Source organism: Panthera leo, chromosome B1 (genome assembly GCF_018350215.1).
Source record: "Panthera leo isolate Ple1 chromosome B1, P.leo_Ple1_pat1.1, whole genome shotgun sequence".
NCBI lineage: Eukaryota > Metazoa > Chordata > Mammalia > Carnivora > Felidae > Panthera > Panthera leo.
Genome location: NC_056682.1, coordinates 104,244,075 through 104,260,323, shown reverse-complemented (window position 1 = coordinate 104,260,323; position 16,249 = coordinate 104,244,075). Strand labels below are relative to the sequence as shown.

General features: G+C 39.5%; 1 protein-coding gene and 1 long non-coding RNA gene across 13 annotated transcripts in view; one reads left to right on the top strand and one right to left on the bottom strand.

Moving 5' to 3' along the window:
* The window catches only part of PDE5A (phosphodiesterase 5A), a 141,734-nt gene that overhangs the window by 17,660 nt on the left and 107,825 nt on the right, over positions 1-16,249 (bottom strand). For all 5 annotated transcript variants that reach the window (XM_042935616.1, XM_042935613.1, XM_042935617.1 and 2 more), the window contains exons 13-15: positions 14,411-14,536; positions 12,756-12,850; positions 3,941-4,028 (exon numbers count right to left, since the gene is read on the bottom strand). In XM_042935616.1, coding sequence (XP_042791550.1) covers positions 3,941-4,028; positions 12,756-12,850; positions 14,411-14,536 — 309 coding nt within the window. The remainder of the gene's footprint in view (positions 1-3,940; positions 4,029-12,755; positions 12,851-14,410; positions 14,537-16,249) is intronic.
* The window catches only part of LOC122217917, a 73,803-nt gene that overhangs the window by 23,452 nt on the left and 34,102 nt on the right, over positions 1-16,249 (top strand). For 7 of the 8 annotated variants that reach the window (XR_006201754.1, XR_006201753.1, XR_006201749.1 and 4 more), the window contains 2 exons: positions 5,011-5,107; positions 13,208-13,272. This is a non-coding gene — a long non-coding RNA (uncharacterized LOC122217917). The remainder of the gene's footprint in view (positions 1-5,010; positions 5,108-13,207; positions 13,273-16,249) is intronic. The other variant, XR_006201752.1, reaches the window with a different exon arrangement.

Genomic DNA, 16,249 nt, shown 5'->3' with positions numbered 1-16,249 from the left:
ATTGAATCAGATGTGCTTCCTAAATCTCAGGGCCAAGAAAAACCCAGAGGAGTGGGAATGAGATCTGGAGGCAGAGGATTTGTTCTGAACAAAGAGAAACTGCCGAGTGTGGTAGGCCAGTGCCAAAACACCGGTTAGAGAATAACTAGATGCCAAAATTGTGGCATGTATCTAATTAATGAATCTGTGATTACAACCATGAACATTGTTTTAAAATATGTAATCACTTTAGATTCTGGGCCAGAAAGGAAACTATTTAGAAAATAACTGATACTTCTATGTGTTTTAAGATAAAACAATTTCAAATGGAAAAGGAAATATCTTGGGGCGCCTGGGTGGCTCAGTCGGTTGAATGTCTGACTTTGGCTCAGGTCATGATCTCACGGCTCATGAGTTCGAGCCCTGCGTCGGGCTCTGTACTGACAGCTTGGAGCCTGGAGCCTGCTTCAGATTCTGTGTCTCCCTCTCTCTCTGCCCCTTTCCCACTCATGCTCTGTCTCTCTCTCTCAAAAATAAATAAACATTCAAAAAATATTTAAAAAAAAGAAAAGGAAATATCTTTTGGTGTTATATTTTTATTTTTGCTTTCAAAAACAGAGACTAAATTCTCTGTAAATGTTTTGGTGCTAATACTAAGTAATGTTTTGGTGCTTACAAAGACAGAATATTTATATGGTCTTATAATTTGAGACCAACCATCTATATGACCAAATTTCTTATAAGTAATAATGTATTACTTAGTAAGTTATGTTATTTAATAACATAGGTATCTATGATAGGGATACTGTTAAATATGGGCTTCAGAAAAAGCTTAGCATATTTTCTTTCCTTAAAACTAAACAAGATATTAAAATGAAGGTTTTATAGTTTTTTTTTTTTAATTTTTTTTAACGTTTATTTATTTTTGAGACAGAGAGAGACAGAGCATGAACAGGGGAGGGAGGGGCAGAGAGAGAGGGAGACACAGAATCTGAAACAGGCTCCAGGCTCTGAGCTGTCAGCACAGAGCCCGACGCGGGGCTCGAACTCACGGACCGCGAGATCATGACCTGAGCCGAAGTCAGACGCTTAACTGACCACGCCACCCAGGCGCCCCGAAGGTTTTATAGTTTTAAATGAGGCATATAGATAGCAAATCCCAAGGAAAGTACAGATTTCTCTACTACAAAACAGCATATAATTCCTGAGAAATCTCAGTTCTGAAAAACTACACACTAAAAATGACATGGTTTATGGGAAAAATTAGTGCTGGGGCAGATTGCACAAAGCCCATGAAACTTTATAACCAGAGCATAAACCAAACTGAAAACTGGTGCATCTGCAGGTAACCCAGTCATCTCAGGCTAGCCAGTCTGGAGGTCCCTTGAGAACAGTCAACACACAAAACGATGGCGTGGAAGCAATGGTTTGTGGGGCCCAGAGACAACGTGGATGGGACTGGATCACTGAGACATTGGGGCTGCTATTAAGGTGGGCACCGAAGGAGGAGCAACCTCCTAGGAGCCTAAAGCAAGCAGTCCAAAGCAAGGGAGCAAATGCCCATTTTCAATATTCTTGAAATAGAGCAGAAGGGGTGCCTGAGCAAAGCCAAATAGAGGGATTTTTTTCTTTCTTGTATAAGGTCAACAATTCAACTCTCATAATTCTTGTACCTTACCCAAGAGAACTTGTGGAGGAAAGAATACAACTTGTACACTTACACTAACGTCATTCAATTACCAGTCACACATGAACTAATTCATACTAATCGCATACTTTATCAATCTAAAGTCAATTTAAGTATGCAGAACTTAAATTTTTTTAATGTTTATTATTTTTGAGAGTGGGAGAGACAGAGTGTGAGCAGGGGAAGGGCAGAGAGAGAGGGGACACAGAATCCGAAGCAGGCTCCAGGCTCTGTGCTGTCAGCACAGAGCCCGACATGGGGTCCGAACCCATGAACCATGAGATCATTACCTGAGCTGAAGTCATACACTTAACCAACTAAGCTACCCAGGCACCCACTGTGTACAGAATTTATAATGAGGTTACCAAATTGGCTGTATAACTCAACCCTTCATCCACACTGAGATGTTTAGGGAGAGGTGAGATTGTGTTCCCCTCCATCTCAAATAAGAGAGTGGGGCATGAAGTCCCTACATATGTCTCTTGTAGTGTAGTGAGAGTGGGAAGGGCCACAGTGGTCTCATGTCTAATTCCTGTCTGGAAAATCTAAAAGGCAAGACACAGGCTGACTAGCCACTCTGACTTTAGCACCAATGGGGAAGTTCCTACTATATGGGATGGCTTGCCCTCTCCAAGTTTTGGAGGCATGGGATTGATTTCAGTCCTGTCCTTTTCAAAGGGGATGACAAAGAAGGCCAAAGAACCTTAGCAGAAAGGAGCTGAAAGTGAACGATCAGATTTTCCTGAGCAGAGGAAGGAGCCATAAGTAAGGCAGGCAGAGATGATCATTAAAGGAACATCTGGTAGAAAAGCCCCACAATGAGGGCACTTGGCAGGCATCATGAACTTACCCACAAGAAAAGAACTTGGTTTAAACACCTGCCAGGCACAAAGAGTGAGACACTCTTTTTTTTTTTTTTTAATTTTTTTTTTAACGTTTATTTATTTTTGAGACAGAGAGAGAGAGACAGAGCATGAACGGGGGAGGGTCAGAGAGAGAGGGAGACACAGAATCTGAAACAGGCTCCAGGCTCTGAGCAGTCAGCACAGAGCCCGACGCGGGGCTCGAGCTCACATACCGCGAGACCGTGACCTGAGCCGAAGTCGGACGCTTAACCGACTGAGCCACCCAGGCGCCCCAAGAGTGAGACACTCTTAACAGTACCAGTGTGTTGAGAAATTTCTTGCCCCTCTTCTTAGCTATTCTCTCTTCCTACTCTCCAAGTCTGGAGGGGAAGGAAACTACATGCGGGGTTAGGGATGAGGAAGAAGTTAGAAGAAGCACAAGATAGGGTTGAGAGAAGCCAACCAGGCAGTAGGGGGAGAACGTGAAACTTTAAACCAAATCCAAAATCCAGAGTATTACACAGAACTGGACATTTTGGTTTCTAAATTGAGAATTGCATAGTCTATTTTGGGACTTGACGTAATTAGTACTTGACGTAATTTTTACTTATAAAAGAATAACCAGAAAAGTCATGGGCCTCCCAAGTTTTCTTCTAGAGCTCAGAGAAGACTAGCCACACGGGGCAAACATAAAAAGATGGGGGTAAAATTGCTTTAAGATTATATACCATGCATTGTGCTTGTTCCACATAGTAGTTACAACTTTGACTTTTTTCTTACTATAAAGGTAATACATGCATATAGCAGATATACTGTGAATAATGAACAAATCAAAATGAGAATGTAAAAGTATTCATAACTGGACAAAGAAAACCTTTGTTAATCTTTTGGCATACATTATTTTAATTTTATTTTCCTTAGCATTTATTTGTCTAGCATAGCATATCATATGTTTTCTTACACTGATGAATATTCATTTAACCAAACTATTGAATAGCTTTATTTCTTAACATAGCAGTTTGTTAATGGTCAGAAGTTTCCATGAAAAGAGGAACAGGCATGGTCTTGTGAAAGCAAACCTTTGAGCGCTATATAAACCATTTCATTTGACCAAAAGAAAAAAAAAGGGGGTGGGGGGAGAATTAACTAAGAGCCAAAAAATACTAGTTTTGTTTGTTTCCAGTTTGCCATAACCAAATAGAGGTGTGTAACCAGATATCCTTTATCAGGCAACATTTAGACAGTTTGGGCTGTCCAGAGAAGTGAGGCTGGGAAGATCCCAAATGTTTTGGCTTTGCCTTCCTTACCCAAAAAGGAATAAAGCATGCTCAAGAATTTATGATGCTGGGAATAAGTCCAAAACTTAAAAATAAAATTGAATTTATAAAGCTCTCTTTTAAAATTCCACAACCATAAAGTAGGTACTTACTGGACTATTAAGAATCATCAGGCACTGGTCAAAGTGATGATGCTCCATGATCGAATGGCAGTAGAGCTGAGCAAGTGGGTGTTCACTTCTGAAAAATATTTTGTGGAAGAGAGAAAAAAGGCTTAAAAATTACTAGTTTCCCCAATACATTAATTTGTTCTTCATATTAGTCAATGAAAAAACAGGCTACTTCACAAAATTAATCAGACTAACAATTTTCTCTCCTTTTGCTGAGGAAAAGAGTGAGATGATCTCTGGGAAAAAACAGTCAAATTATTTTCAAATACCAGGGTAACCACTGCCTGTTCAAAGTATGAACAATTTCATTGGTTTTAATATTGATAAAATAGTAGGAGTAAGCACAAAGGACTAATTTCTCTAACCATGAGAAAAAAATTCTCTGAAATACTTGTACCAATGATATTTTTCAATTTCAAAACTGCAATTAGTTTAAAATCTGAAACAAATTGCAATGCTAGTCTATTCCTCTGCAATAAGGCTGAGGGCCAGCATATTCACATGTGCCTGTATATCCAAGGAGAATGGACGGCGATAGAACGAATGGGTAGGAGGGACAAAAGGCAAAGAAAGGGGGCAGAGTTGGTGCCCACCCTCCTTTGAAGGGAAGAAGGAGACAGCTGAGTCAGAAAAAGTTCCCCATGCATGTGGGATCCAGAGTATTTCAGCGTAGGATGTCCTGGTAGCTCTTTTAACTTGAACTTGGGGACAAACAGAGGAGACTGTCTGGCTGAGTAAAGGGAATGGAAGGGGTGTTATACTCAGTTCACTGTATGTAACAGGCAGTCACAGATCAAGGTCCAAAGCATGTCAAGTACAGTCCTCCACCTCTTATTTCTCACGACCCTTCGCATGTGAATATAAAGCACAATTTTCACTAGTTTTTCTTTAAAAGAAAAAGAAAACGTGAGAGTTCCTGAAAGTCTCTGTTCCTAAAATTTGTAGGACAGGGATTTATGAATTGTAAAGCACAATACAAGTGTGGATAACACAGCTGACTTATTTCTTTGTACTACTATACGAGTCATTAATTGAGTTTTCATTTAATTCAGAGAAGCTGCCCAAGACTGGAGGAACATAACATGGGAAGAAAATGAGTGCAGTAAGAGAAGCTTAAGGGAAAACAAAAATAAAACAAGGGAAATAAAGGTAAGAGAATGGGCAATCTCATCTATTCCAGTTGTCTAATCTTCCACTGATAACTGCTGACCCCCAAACGGCCATTCTTTGTGTTGTAAACTTTCTCAAATTAACTCCTGCCTGTCTTCTTTGCTCCTCCATGTTTAGTAAGTTGTACAATGGACCAGATACTGTCCTTCTCATTGGACAATGGGAAAACAATGGATGGAGTAAAATGAGCAGATTTACAAAAAAAAAAAAAAAAAAAAAAAAAAAAAAGATAAATTTGCTGGAATCAAAACTGGAGATGCATGGAAAATACTGGAAAGTAGTTAGGAGACTACTGGGAAGCTCATAGTCCTAGTTCTAGTAATGTAGGCACGAGACAGCCTGGACCAGGGTGACAGAATCCCACATACAGACAAGTAGAGTTGCCTCATAGCTGTTTAGGAGGTAAGAGTTGGCAAAGAATCTTGATGTTGGGACCTAGTGGGGATTTTCCTAGGGGAAAAGTATGAATGCCACATTTCTGCCTTGTCATTTACTGACATAGGAGAAAGGGAGAGGATTAAGGATGGGAGATAAAGGAGGCGAAGATGTGTAATTCAGTGTTGGATCTGTTGATTTTAAAGTGACTGAGGTCCACCAAGTGGATATAAAAGTTTGTATCAGGTCTGGGCTGGAGATGTAGACTTAGAACACAATAACTTGCAGATATCTGGTTATCTCCAAGCCACAGGAGCAGATGAGACGATGCAGGATAATGGAGGGCCCAGGGAAACAGAATGATGGCCTCCCTTCTGAATTCTGGCTTGCATTCTATATTCTCTATTTTCTCAACAGCATTTTCTCACCATTCAGACTAGCTATGCTAAGGTCAACTTCAACATGATAATTGCAACCTTCTTCATTCCCTTCACTTAGATAAGGAAAAGCATCTAGAGTATCTGTTATTTTCATTTACGTAAGAAATTCAAGGACAGGGCGCTTGGGTGGCTCAGCTAGTTAAGCATCCAACTTGGGCTCAGGTCATGATCTCACAGCTCATGAGTTCGAGCCCCATGTCAGGCTCTGAGCTGACAGTTCAGAGCCTGGAGCCTACTTAGGATTCTGTGTCTCCCTCTCTCTGCCCCTCCCCTTCTCTCTCTCTCTCTCTCTCTCTCTCTCTGTCTCTCAAAAATGAATAAAACATTAAAAAGAAAAGAAATTCAAGGACCTATGGTATTAGTTTAATATCCATGTTGTTCTGCCAGTTGTTAGCTGTTTATAAGTCTATTACCTTGTTAGACTATAAACCTCTTGAGTTTGGCCAGATTTGTTTTCCCCAGTGATAATAATTACCATTTACTGAGAGCCTCTAACATGTCAGGCACTGCACTAAGTAGTTTATATTTCATTTTTATTTAATATGGGACATCTCTGTTCACCACATCAAAATCCTTGGCCCCACCTCGGACTCCAGCCACTGATGCAGCATCCAGTTTCACGCACAATTTAATAGACTCCCTGCAGGGCCCAATTAGAAGGTACTTTGCTGTGGCCCACCATGTCTGCCCTGCAGCTCTCTGCCCTCTGCTGGTGCCAACAAGACCTCTCCTGCTGCATTCACCCTTGTTGAGCCTGGGCTATGGAGGAGTCAAGGCACATGGAGGCCATCTTTGACCAATGGGAAATGGGAACCTGTGGATCTCTGCCCCCCTCCCTACTTTGTCCCTGGCCATTTATGTACAATTCTGGGTCTCATTTCCTAAGACTTCTCTGAATCACCTGGCAGGACTGAGCACCAGGTGCCTGGATGGGTGGACTGCTGGTAACTCATCCTCTTCCTGGCTTCCCCTTCTTCCCTGTTTCCCACTCCCAGGCCTCCATTCCTGCTCCCAGGGATCACATGCACAAATAGGCTATGTGCACACCAGTGTCTGTCTCAGGCTGTGCCTCCAGAGTGACCCAGGCTGACACCTCTCTAAAATTGGCATTTTAGCATTTATTTTTTAGACAACCAAGAGTTCAGAGAGACTGTCTAACTTGTTCAAGGTCAACACAAATGGCGGGGCTGGGATTCAAACACATCCTCTCACCGCATCACACTGGCTCCTGACCCCACAGCACTTTGCACACAGCATCCACTTACTGACCTAGTTAGAGGCTGGACCGAGATGCAATTAGGTGCATACAACACAAACATGTTTAAAATTTCAGGCGCACATTACATTTTTAGACAATGCAGACAGGACGGTTTCCCATTAGAAAAACTTCTTGGCTTATGAGAGAGATGAATGCAAATTATGTGTGTTTGCCTTTACTTACATTCTAAAAATATGGATTTATGAATCCATAAAAGGGCATAAATACCCCAAGTTTCCTGTTTGCAGAAATATTAGTGGACACCAATGTGTTCTCCATTCTACTGCTTTTTACTGTTTCAAACACAAGGCAATTTCTTGCTTCTTTATATGAGAGCCTGTCAGAAGGGCCCACTTAAACCACCGCTTCCACTGAATCTTATTCCCACAATGATGTCTATTCGTATGGACCTTACACCCTCCCTACATTTTCCTATCGTCCTGCAGTAGTCTGTCCATCTCTTAGAGTGGTGTTAGGAGTCAGTGCCAAGGTCAGAACAACATTCTAGGGACAAGAAGGCTTAGAAATCAATAGAAAATGCAAGTTCTCTGAGAAAAACAATTCTTGCCACCCCAGGAATCCTTTTACAGACTCTTAACAACCATCCTTGATTTTGCTTCTCATACATGTATATTGCTCTGGGTTCACATCTCTTAACTACTCTTTGTAAGCATGTAAACCCCATTTGATTCTTCACTTGACCACTTCTCTCCAAATCATCACTGTTGTATTCTATCAGTCAGGGGTTATTTTACCCTGCATTCTCTGTAATCACATTAGATGCCACAGGTATTCAAGGTGATGATTCATTTGGCCTTTTGACCCTACTTCCTTAACCTCCTTGACCCTATGGATAGTCTCTTTTCATGTCAACAATGGATATTCCTCTACGGATAGTCTCTTTTCATGTCAACAATGGATATTCCCTTCTTTGTTCCACAGCTTCTAGGTGCTACCAGGCACAGCATTTTTGCTACTCCCTGATCCATATCTCACCTTGGGACAAAGCAAGATCTTGAGTCCTTAATAGGATATCCTTAATATGTCCTTAATAGGATCCCCTTTGAAAAAGCTAAAACCTGGAGAGCATTTAATATATCATTAATATGTCATTTAATATGTCATATCATTTAATATGTCATTATTCCATTACACAGAGAAGAAAATAGAAAGAGGGGTGTTAAATGGGTGTTAAAGGGGTGTTAAGGATATCCTTTATATGTCCTTAATAGGATCCCCTTTGAAAAAGCTAAAACCTGGAGAGCATTTAATATATCATTAATATGTCATTAATATGTCATATCATTTAATATGTCATTATTCCATTACACAGAGAAGAAAATAGAAAGAGCGGTGTTAAATGACTCATTCAAGGTCAGATGGTAAGAGGAGAAGCCAGTATTTGCTTTTGTACCCAGGCATCTGACTCAAGTTGGCCCTTAACCACCATAACTATCATAGCCACTGTGGCATGGTCAAAGGACTAGTTGAACTCATGTATATGAAGTACTAAAAAGAGTTCGCAATGCCACATGGTAAAGGCTATATAAAGTGTTAACTTCTATTATTATTATTACTAGCTAGTGACTTTAGGACTCCTCGAACTTGTACTTTTTTCATATTTGGATCTCCAGTCTCTCAAGCCCTCCAAACTTATCAGGGATGATGTCATTCTTGGCTAATACAGACTCTACTCAGTTGAACTTCACAGATTGTGATTCCTGTGCTGTCTTTACTGCCCTGTTGGGTCCCTCAGTGCCTGCTGACATTCTGTTGCCACCACACCAGCCCATGACTATAGCTGTTCCTCTAACAGAGAGCAGAGAAGACCAAGGTACAGAATGAGTTTTCCCAGGACAAAGACACATGGTCTGAGTGTGATTACCAGGAAATTTCTTTTATTCTGATTTTATGGAACCTTAATCTTGAAAAAAAAACATTCCTTTGATCATTTTACCTTTTCTAACTACCATCCTATTTATTTTCTCTTCTACCTCCTGTCCTTTTTGTCCCTCCTTCCCTAAGTACACACACAAGTGCATACACACTTCCCAGTTCTACTGTCATCAATGGCTCCATCAGTGTTGCAGTTTCTTGGACCAGGAGTCATGATTTCCCCCTTCCTTCATGTTCAATATTAACAATATTGAACAATATTGAACAATATCCCTTCCCCCTGTTCAATATTAAATTGAAAAACATTTCTCCTTCCATCTCTTCCTCTCTGTAGTCAGTATGTGTTTTTCACCAAAACTCAGCTTGCTGTAACAGCTTCCTAGCTGAACTCTGGGGTCCTATTTATTACCCATTATACCTTGTATCTTCCTTTTGGTGTTTCTTTCCTAAACAATGTCTTTATTACTCACTGTAATGGCTCCTTGTTTCTTCACTACACCAAATATGCTTAGTTTTATAGCTGTCTCTAAAGAGCCCTACAACTACTTGTTCACTCTTTTACTTTTCATCCCTGGTCAGTGAACCTTCTGACTCTGCACAGGCCAGCCATCAGCACTGTTCCATGAGAATGCCCGCCTACCTCATTGTGTTTCTGGTATATCTTCATCCTCTCTCCTCTCCAAATCCTACCACTCTTTGGGATCCGCTTTGTCTCAGTTCTTCCATTAACAGTGCAGATGGGATTGCACTGGTCTTAACCAATCTCCTTCTCTGCTGAACATTTACAGTCCACATTACTAAACAATTCAGGACTTACTAAGTACCTTGTTGTATTGATCACCACTGTTTCATGAGGCTATGAAAATTCCTTAATAGCAGGGACCACATTTTATACTTTATAGCTCTCTTTCTGCCTAGCAAAATGCCAGGCCCTAGTAATTGCCCATTAGCCAGCTGTCCAAAATGTAGGACACTTTCACTCTATTTTATAAAACACCAAACTTGAATGAATCTAACCAAATAAATGCACTCATACAGTCTTCTTATACTGACTGCAGGCTGAATTGCAAGAGGTTTCTCTACTTAAGCCGAGTGTCACATTGTGCTTTCTTTAGTAGATGTCTGTACTTCAGTCATTTTGTCCTATTCTTGCCTGTTTTTAAAGTAATCATCTAAAATCTATCCGAAACCACTCCCTCTTTTACCCACCCACATGGGAGAAGAAAGCACAGCAGTGAACTCTTTCCCCAAATATTTCACTGGCATAGTAGCCGTACTCCTCATCATGGCAGTCTTCCTAATCAAGAAAGGAATCAAAAAATAACCAATAATGAATCAAAACATAGTCTGCTTTACATCTTACTCTAAATTAATTTTCTGAAAAGACATTCAAGAAGAATGAATGACAGGGGAAGTTTAGCATCTAACTTTGCTACCACATGAGGGCTTTTTTTTCCTCTTTTTGATGTATTAGTTTTGTTTCTGTGCCTTCTTTTATTGTGGTGGTTTTCTTTATGTAGTGTTTGAATACTGATGAAATTGGACACTGCACACCTTTTTGCAAGTTAGTTCTCTATACGGGAATGTTTATGGCACTCTGAATCTCCCGAGTCCCCTGGTGAAGAAATTCCTCCTTGAGATATAACTCATTTACCACTAAGGAAAGAAAAAAAAAGAAACATCCCTGGAAAATTCTTGGTTTCGTCTACTCAAACCACAGAGATGTAGGAAGAAATAAAAATCTCTGAAACTCCTTTAACTTTTTTTCTTAAAGTTATTATTACTTGGTGGAAGTCTGCTTTGTGGTGTGTGTAAAGGCAAGATTCTGCAGTCTATGAATTTTTCCCAGGACTTTTTTTTTTTTTTTTGAAGAGAAGATGACGTTTCTCCAGATGTTTTTCCGGGTAATTGTTTTTAAATAAACAAAGTAAAATATAGCTGAGTGTTTTTTTCACTCTAAAGCAATGCAACATAGCATCTTAGAGCGACCATAATAATATGTTCAGCTTTGAGGTATGGAGGGAACATAGCACTGCTGGCTTGGATCTTTAGGCTGCTACGTCTGTGTTTATACACCTTTTCATGTCATTGTTCCCTTTCATAATTACTCCCATGTCAACGTCAGGCTCAGGAACACAATCATATGACAAAGCACAGAGGACAAAGGACATGTCATCCAATCTGTTCTCCAAAACGTCAGATCTTAAGGAGGAAACAGCCAGTCTCTGACACTCAGGCAAGAGCTTGATATCTTTTCCCATCAAAGGTCAGCAGAGGACACAGTTGCTGCATCACTACAATTCTTTCTACATGAAGTTTTCCATTTATTTAGATAAAGGGAATGTGATTAGAGAGCTCTCTGAAATTCCCTCAAGATATCAGACATCTGGAATTTCCTTAAGAGATCTATCCATTAGTTGAATCACTTGCATACTTAGAAAAATGCTAAGTAGTAAGAGATCCTGCCATTAAGATGTAGGCTTTTCAACTAAGTTGCTACAAGAAAATAAACATGTCACAGGGGCTCAAAACTCTGATGAAAAGTGATGTCACCTTTATCATCTCATTTGTCATTGCAAATGTCACTTTAAGCATGGCCCATAAGGGAGCCTGAAACACTTGCGTCAAGGGTTAGTATCTACTTTCAAAACCAGCCAGAAAGCAGGCTTCTGATGGTGATAGGAGTATCACTAGCATCTGCTGCTAAGACTTAACACTTAAATATACACCACACAGGGGCCCCTGGGTGGCTCAGTCGCTTAAGCATCTGACTTCGGCTCAGGTCATGATCTTGCGGTTCGTGAGTTCGAGCCTCGCATCGGGCTCTGTGCTGACAGCTCAGAGCTTGCAGCCTGCTTTGGATTCTGTGTCTCCCTCTCTCTCTGCCCTCCCTTGCTCACACTCTGTCTCTCTCTCTATCTCTCTCAAAAATACATAAACATTAAAAGAAATAAAAAAATGCACTGCACCTTCCGCCTCATATTGATATGTGTTATCTCTTAAAACTTACATCAACCCTACGAGGTAGGTTCGCTATCATCTCCACTTTACAAATCAGGAAATCAAAGAGAGAAATAAGAGAGAATAGAGAATAATAGAGAAAACAAGAGAAAAATAGAGAAATAAGTTCCCTTGCCCAAGGTCACACGGGAACTGCATGGCAAAGGCAGGATTCGAATCCAGCCTGAATGCAGAGCCCCAAATTGCCAACATTGTGCTGCACTGTCTCCACTAACACCAAAATCCTCCTTCTACTGAGTGCTTACTAAGTACTTAGGACTGAGCTAAGCACTTTTCAGATATTATCTTTTCTAGTCCAGGATGAAATTCCACCTCTTTTGAACCAGACTTAGTTTTCTAATGAAGCTCCTAAGCTGGGTATGCATACACTAAAGCAAAACTCTTGGTAATTATCTAATGAAATAAGATTCTCAACAAACATACTTTCTAAGCTTTAGGCCAGAAATGTTACCAACACAACATTGGATTCACACTATTTTTTTTCCATTTCACTAGAATACAACCAGAGTATGTTGTAGGACCCCGATCAATTGAAGTGTGGTACCATCAAATTTTGCTGTTGCTCTTACTTTAAAAAAGACATCCCTACAATTTAAAAGAAACATTTTCTTCTTTTACTGGGGAAGACGCGCCTTACCGCTGTATGTAAGAGTTATTCACACCACGGTGGTCCAAGTCGTGGCTGAGAGCAGCAATCAGCAGGGCGAGTGTCTCTAGGTCAGTCAGCTTGTTCTACATGACCAAAGACGTCAGAGGAAAGAAAGAGAAAGGCAATTTGGTGAAGTTCATTAGAATACCTCTTCTCACCAATCATGTATTTGTGTTTCCGACTAGCTTTTCATATATGCTTATTTATGGTTGCAAAGGACTCATGCTGGAATCCTAGTCTGCAGGCAGCAAGTGGTACTTTGTCTTTCGAATGAGATTATTACAAATGTCATTCTCACCAGAAGAAGCTGAAATGCCTCCAACAATCAATAATCTGTCCACCTCTAGTAAATACCATTAACTCTTAATTATCTACATGTATGTGGAATAATCAAAATAAACTAAATAATTGTTGTCTCTCTGCCTTCTGGTTCCCTGAAGATTCTGCTGCTCTCACTCTCTGCCAGCAGTTGTCGTATCCCTAAGGAACACAGACAATGTGAACAGTAAGCAAAACAATAGAAAGTAAGAGGATTGGGAATGAAAATCTGGCTTTAAAAAGTTGAACAATATATTCTAAAGTCAAACATAGGTTATTTTTGTAATATCTGCCATTTGTATTATTTACACTACTGTTCTTCATCAGTAAGAAAATAAGTTGAAATTATCAGCTCCACTCTGCTGGAAACTCTCAACTCGCCATGTTGTATGTTGATGACAGAGAAAAAGATCCTGATTTTGTTATTCTTCATAAAAAGCAAGGATAGTTTTCAGTGATATAATCCTGATGACCTTTCCATAGCTCAAAAGAAGTTTACCCTATTTCTTACAAACGTTGCTATGGCAGGAAAATACTACTATGGTATTGCATATGGCTTCTTGGACAACAATTCCTTCTCTTAGCTCTAGCCAGTGTGCACCCTAGGGAAGTAGAGACAGAGGATACCATTTTTAGAATTTACTTTAAAAAAAAAGAGCATGGAAGCTCTGAATTAAAAGCAGTGATATGATGGATGCCTGGAATCACTTACCTAGAATAACTAGTCAATTCCCACTGAAGTTAGAATCTAAGGACAGAGATATGGATAAAATTTGGCCTGGAAGGCAATGAATTACTTGAATGTTCCCTGCATTGATCTTCCTTGTAACAGCCTATGGTCAATGTATATGATATGAAAACCCTTTCCATGACATAGTACTTAGAAGATTTAACTGAGGGCTCCGGAGAAAATGCGATAGAGAACCCTGGACCTATCTATGAAGTCACGTGGGTGGATTTTGAGGAATTCTACTATGGAACAGGTTGAATGTGGACATGAGAAATCTGGTTATTTTTCTTATACGGTAGAAATTTCCTCTGGAGAATGTATTTCTTTGCCCGAAGACCATTAAATTTAATGTGAAGTAATTTTAAAGATTTAAAAAAATATGCCATGTAGGTTACATATGAAAGAAAATTAATAACTAAGTATTTTGCCACGCTAGTCTTCTTCAATTAATAAGATGTAATTTATTTTGTATCTGGCAATAAATATTCCAATCATCATTAGTGCACATTAAAAAAAAAACTTGAAAGAATATGTTGTAAACTTTACCACTAAAGCAAGAAAAGGTCTTTAATATAAAAATGGCTCTCAAAAGTACCTGAATCTTGCCTGCTTTTAGAGCAGCAAACATGCACTGAGCTGTATTAAAGGCGTGTCTCCAATTATGATAGGCAACATTCTTCCGGTAATTCTTCTTAACACTTAAAATCCACCTGCAAAGAACCTTTAGGGAATAAAGCATAAGCAGTAACAATACTTGTTAACATCTATCACACATTTACTATGTTCCAAAGCATTTACATCTAACCCTCATAACTCCGAGGGAGGCACTACTACTTTGATCATTTTACAGGTGAGGAATCCGACTTTCAGAAAGGTAACTTGCCCAAGGTCACATTGCTCGCAAAGGGTGGGGCTAAAATTCAATTTTGAGCAATCTGACTTCAGAGCCCACCATGTTAACCACCATGCTAACTAAATGAGATGTAAAATGCAAGACAGCTTTAAGGTATTTTTGGCATGGGTAGGGAGGGCACTGACTAGCTTTTTAAAAGATATTGTGTTCAGGTGCCATCAATTAGGAGAGTCCAAATGGTCCGTTATGTATGAATTCACTTCTAGAGAGCCATGGAAACAGCTACTCTCAAGTTCTTTTCATGCTCCCAGTTTTTAATTCTGCAACAATTTTTAATTCTGCTCTGCAATTTCAATTCAGAGCAAGGCTGCCAGGGGTGGATTGGGGGCTAACATATACAGCACACGTCCAAGGACAAAATGGAGCTCCAAGTCCTGATGCAATCAGCAAGTCTTTTGTCCCTTTTAAACTACGCTTAAATATTCAGGCAGAGTTACTGCTTGGTTACCAAGAAGTAATGTTTAAATATATACGTAAAATAAAGCCCTGGGGTCCATATGAAAAAGACATATTTTAAAAGATGGAAAAAAAGGGACAGACCTCGGAAATCTCAAAAGCTGGGTTTAATTCAACTTCTAAGTAGTGTATTCATTAAGATCCCCAGGGACTCACGGGCCCTGAGCATGGTTATTTTTTGTTTGTGTTAGCATCAGAGTCTGCCTCTCTTCAATTCTGAATGATTTACTATACTTTGGGGGATCCGTAAAAATAAATATGTACTTCTTCCTACGTATATCCCTGGAGATACTTCAAACACAAAAAGCATTGCCCTGGGATATGGAAAAAGTACCAGGGAAAAGAATGTTGCTTTAACAATATTCAACACAGAATGGCTGGCTGCAGAAGCAGGCCAAAAACAAGGTTTCTTCATTGTTGGTAGAAATTGCTTACATGGGATTTGGTAGAAAATCTGCGCTCTCATAACCTTCCTTTTCTTTTTTGGTCTTTTTGTTCCTGTTCTATAACACAGTTCACAGGGAATTCTGATAACAAGCAACCCGAATGTCCCATAGCTCTTGAACCTCCAAGTCACCATACTTAGCAGATGATTTCTGTGTGACTACTACTGACATGTGTTAATACCAAGTATATTGCAGTTTCTTTCATCGTGACCATTTCTGAACAAAATCAGCTAGAAAGATGATAGCTTCATCTTATTAGCAGAACTTTAAGTAAGAGCTCTAAACTTTCTTTCATATGCTTAGAAACTGTAAAGTGTTACAGAAAATTACTGGTGATTAATTAAATACTCAAGGAAAATATGCAGGAAAACGCAGAAATTTAACCTATGAACATATCTCTTTACTAATCATAAATCTGTACATGCAACTAAATATGCACACATATCATATAATGTTAAATAATGACCAAAATGACTTTATGAAATACAATTCCTGATGGACTATTCAGTTATGCTTCTAACAAGAGGGGCCTAAGAGAACTGGGTCATCCAATGGATATAATAGTTAGAAACTAGATTTAAATACAGTTTTAGATTCTGTTATCAGGAGATCTTTTAAA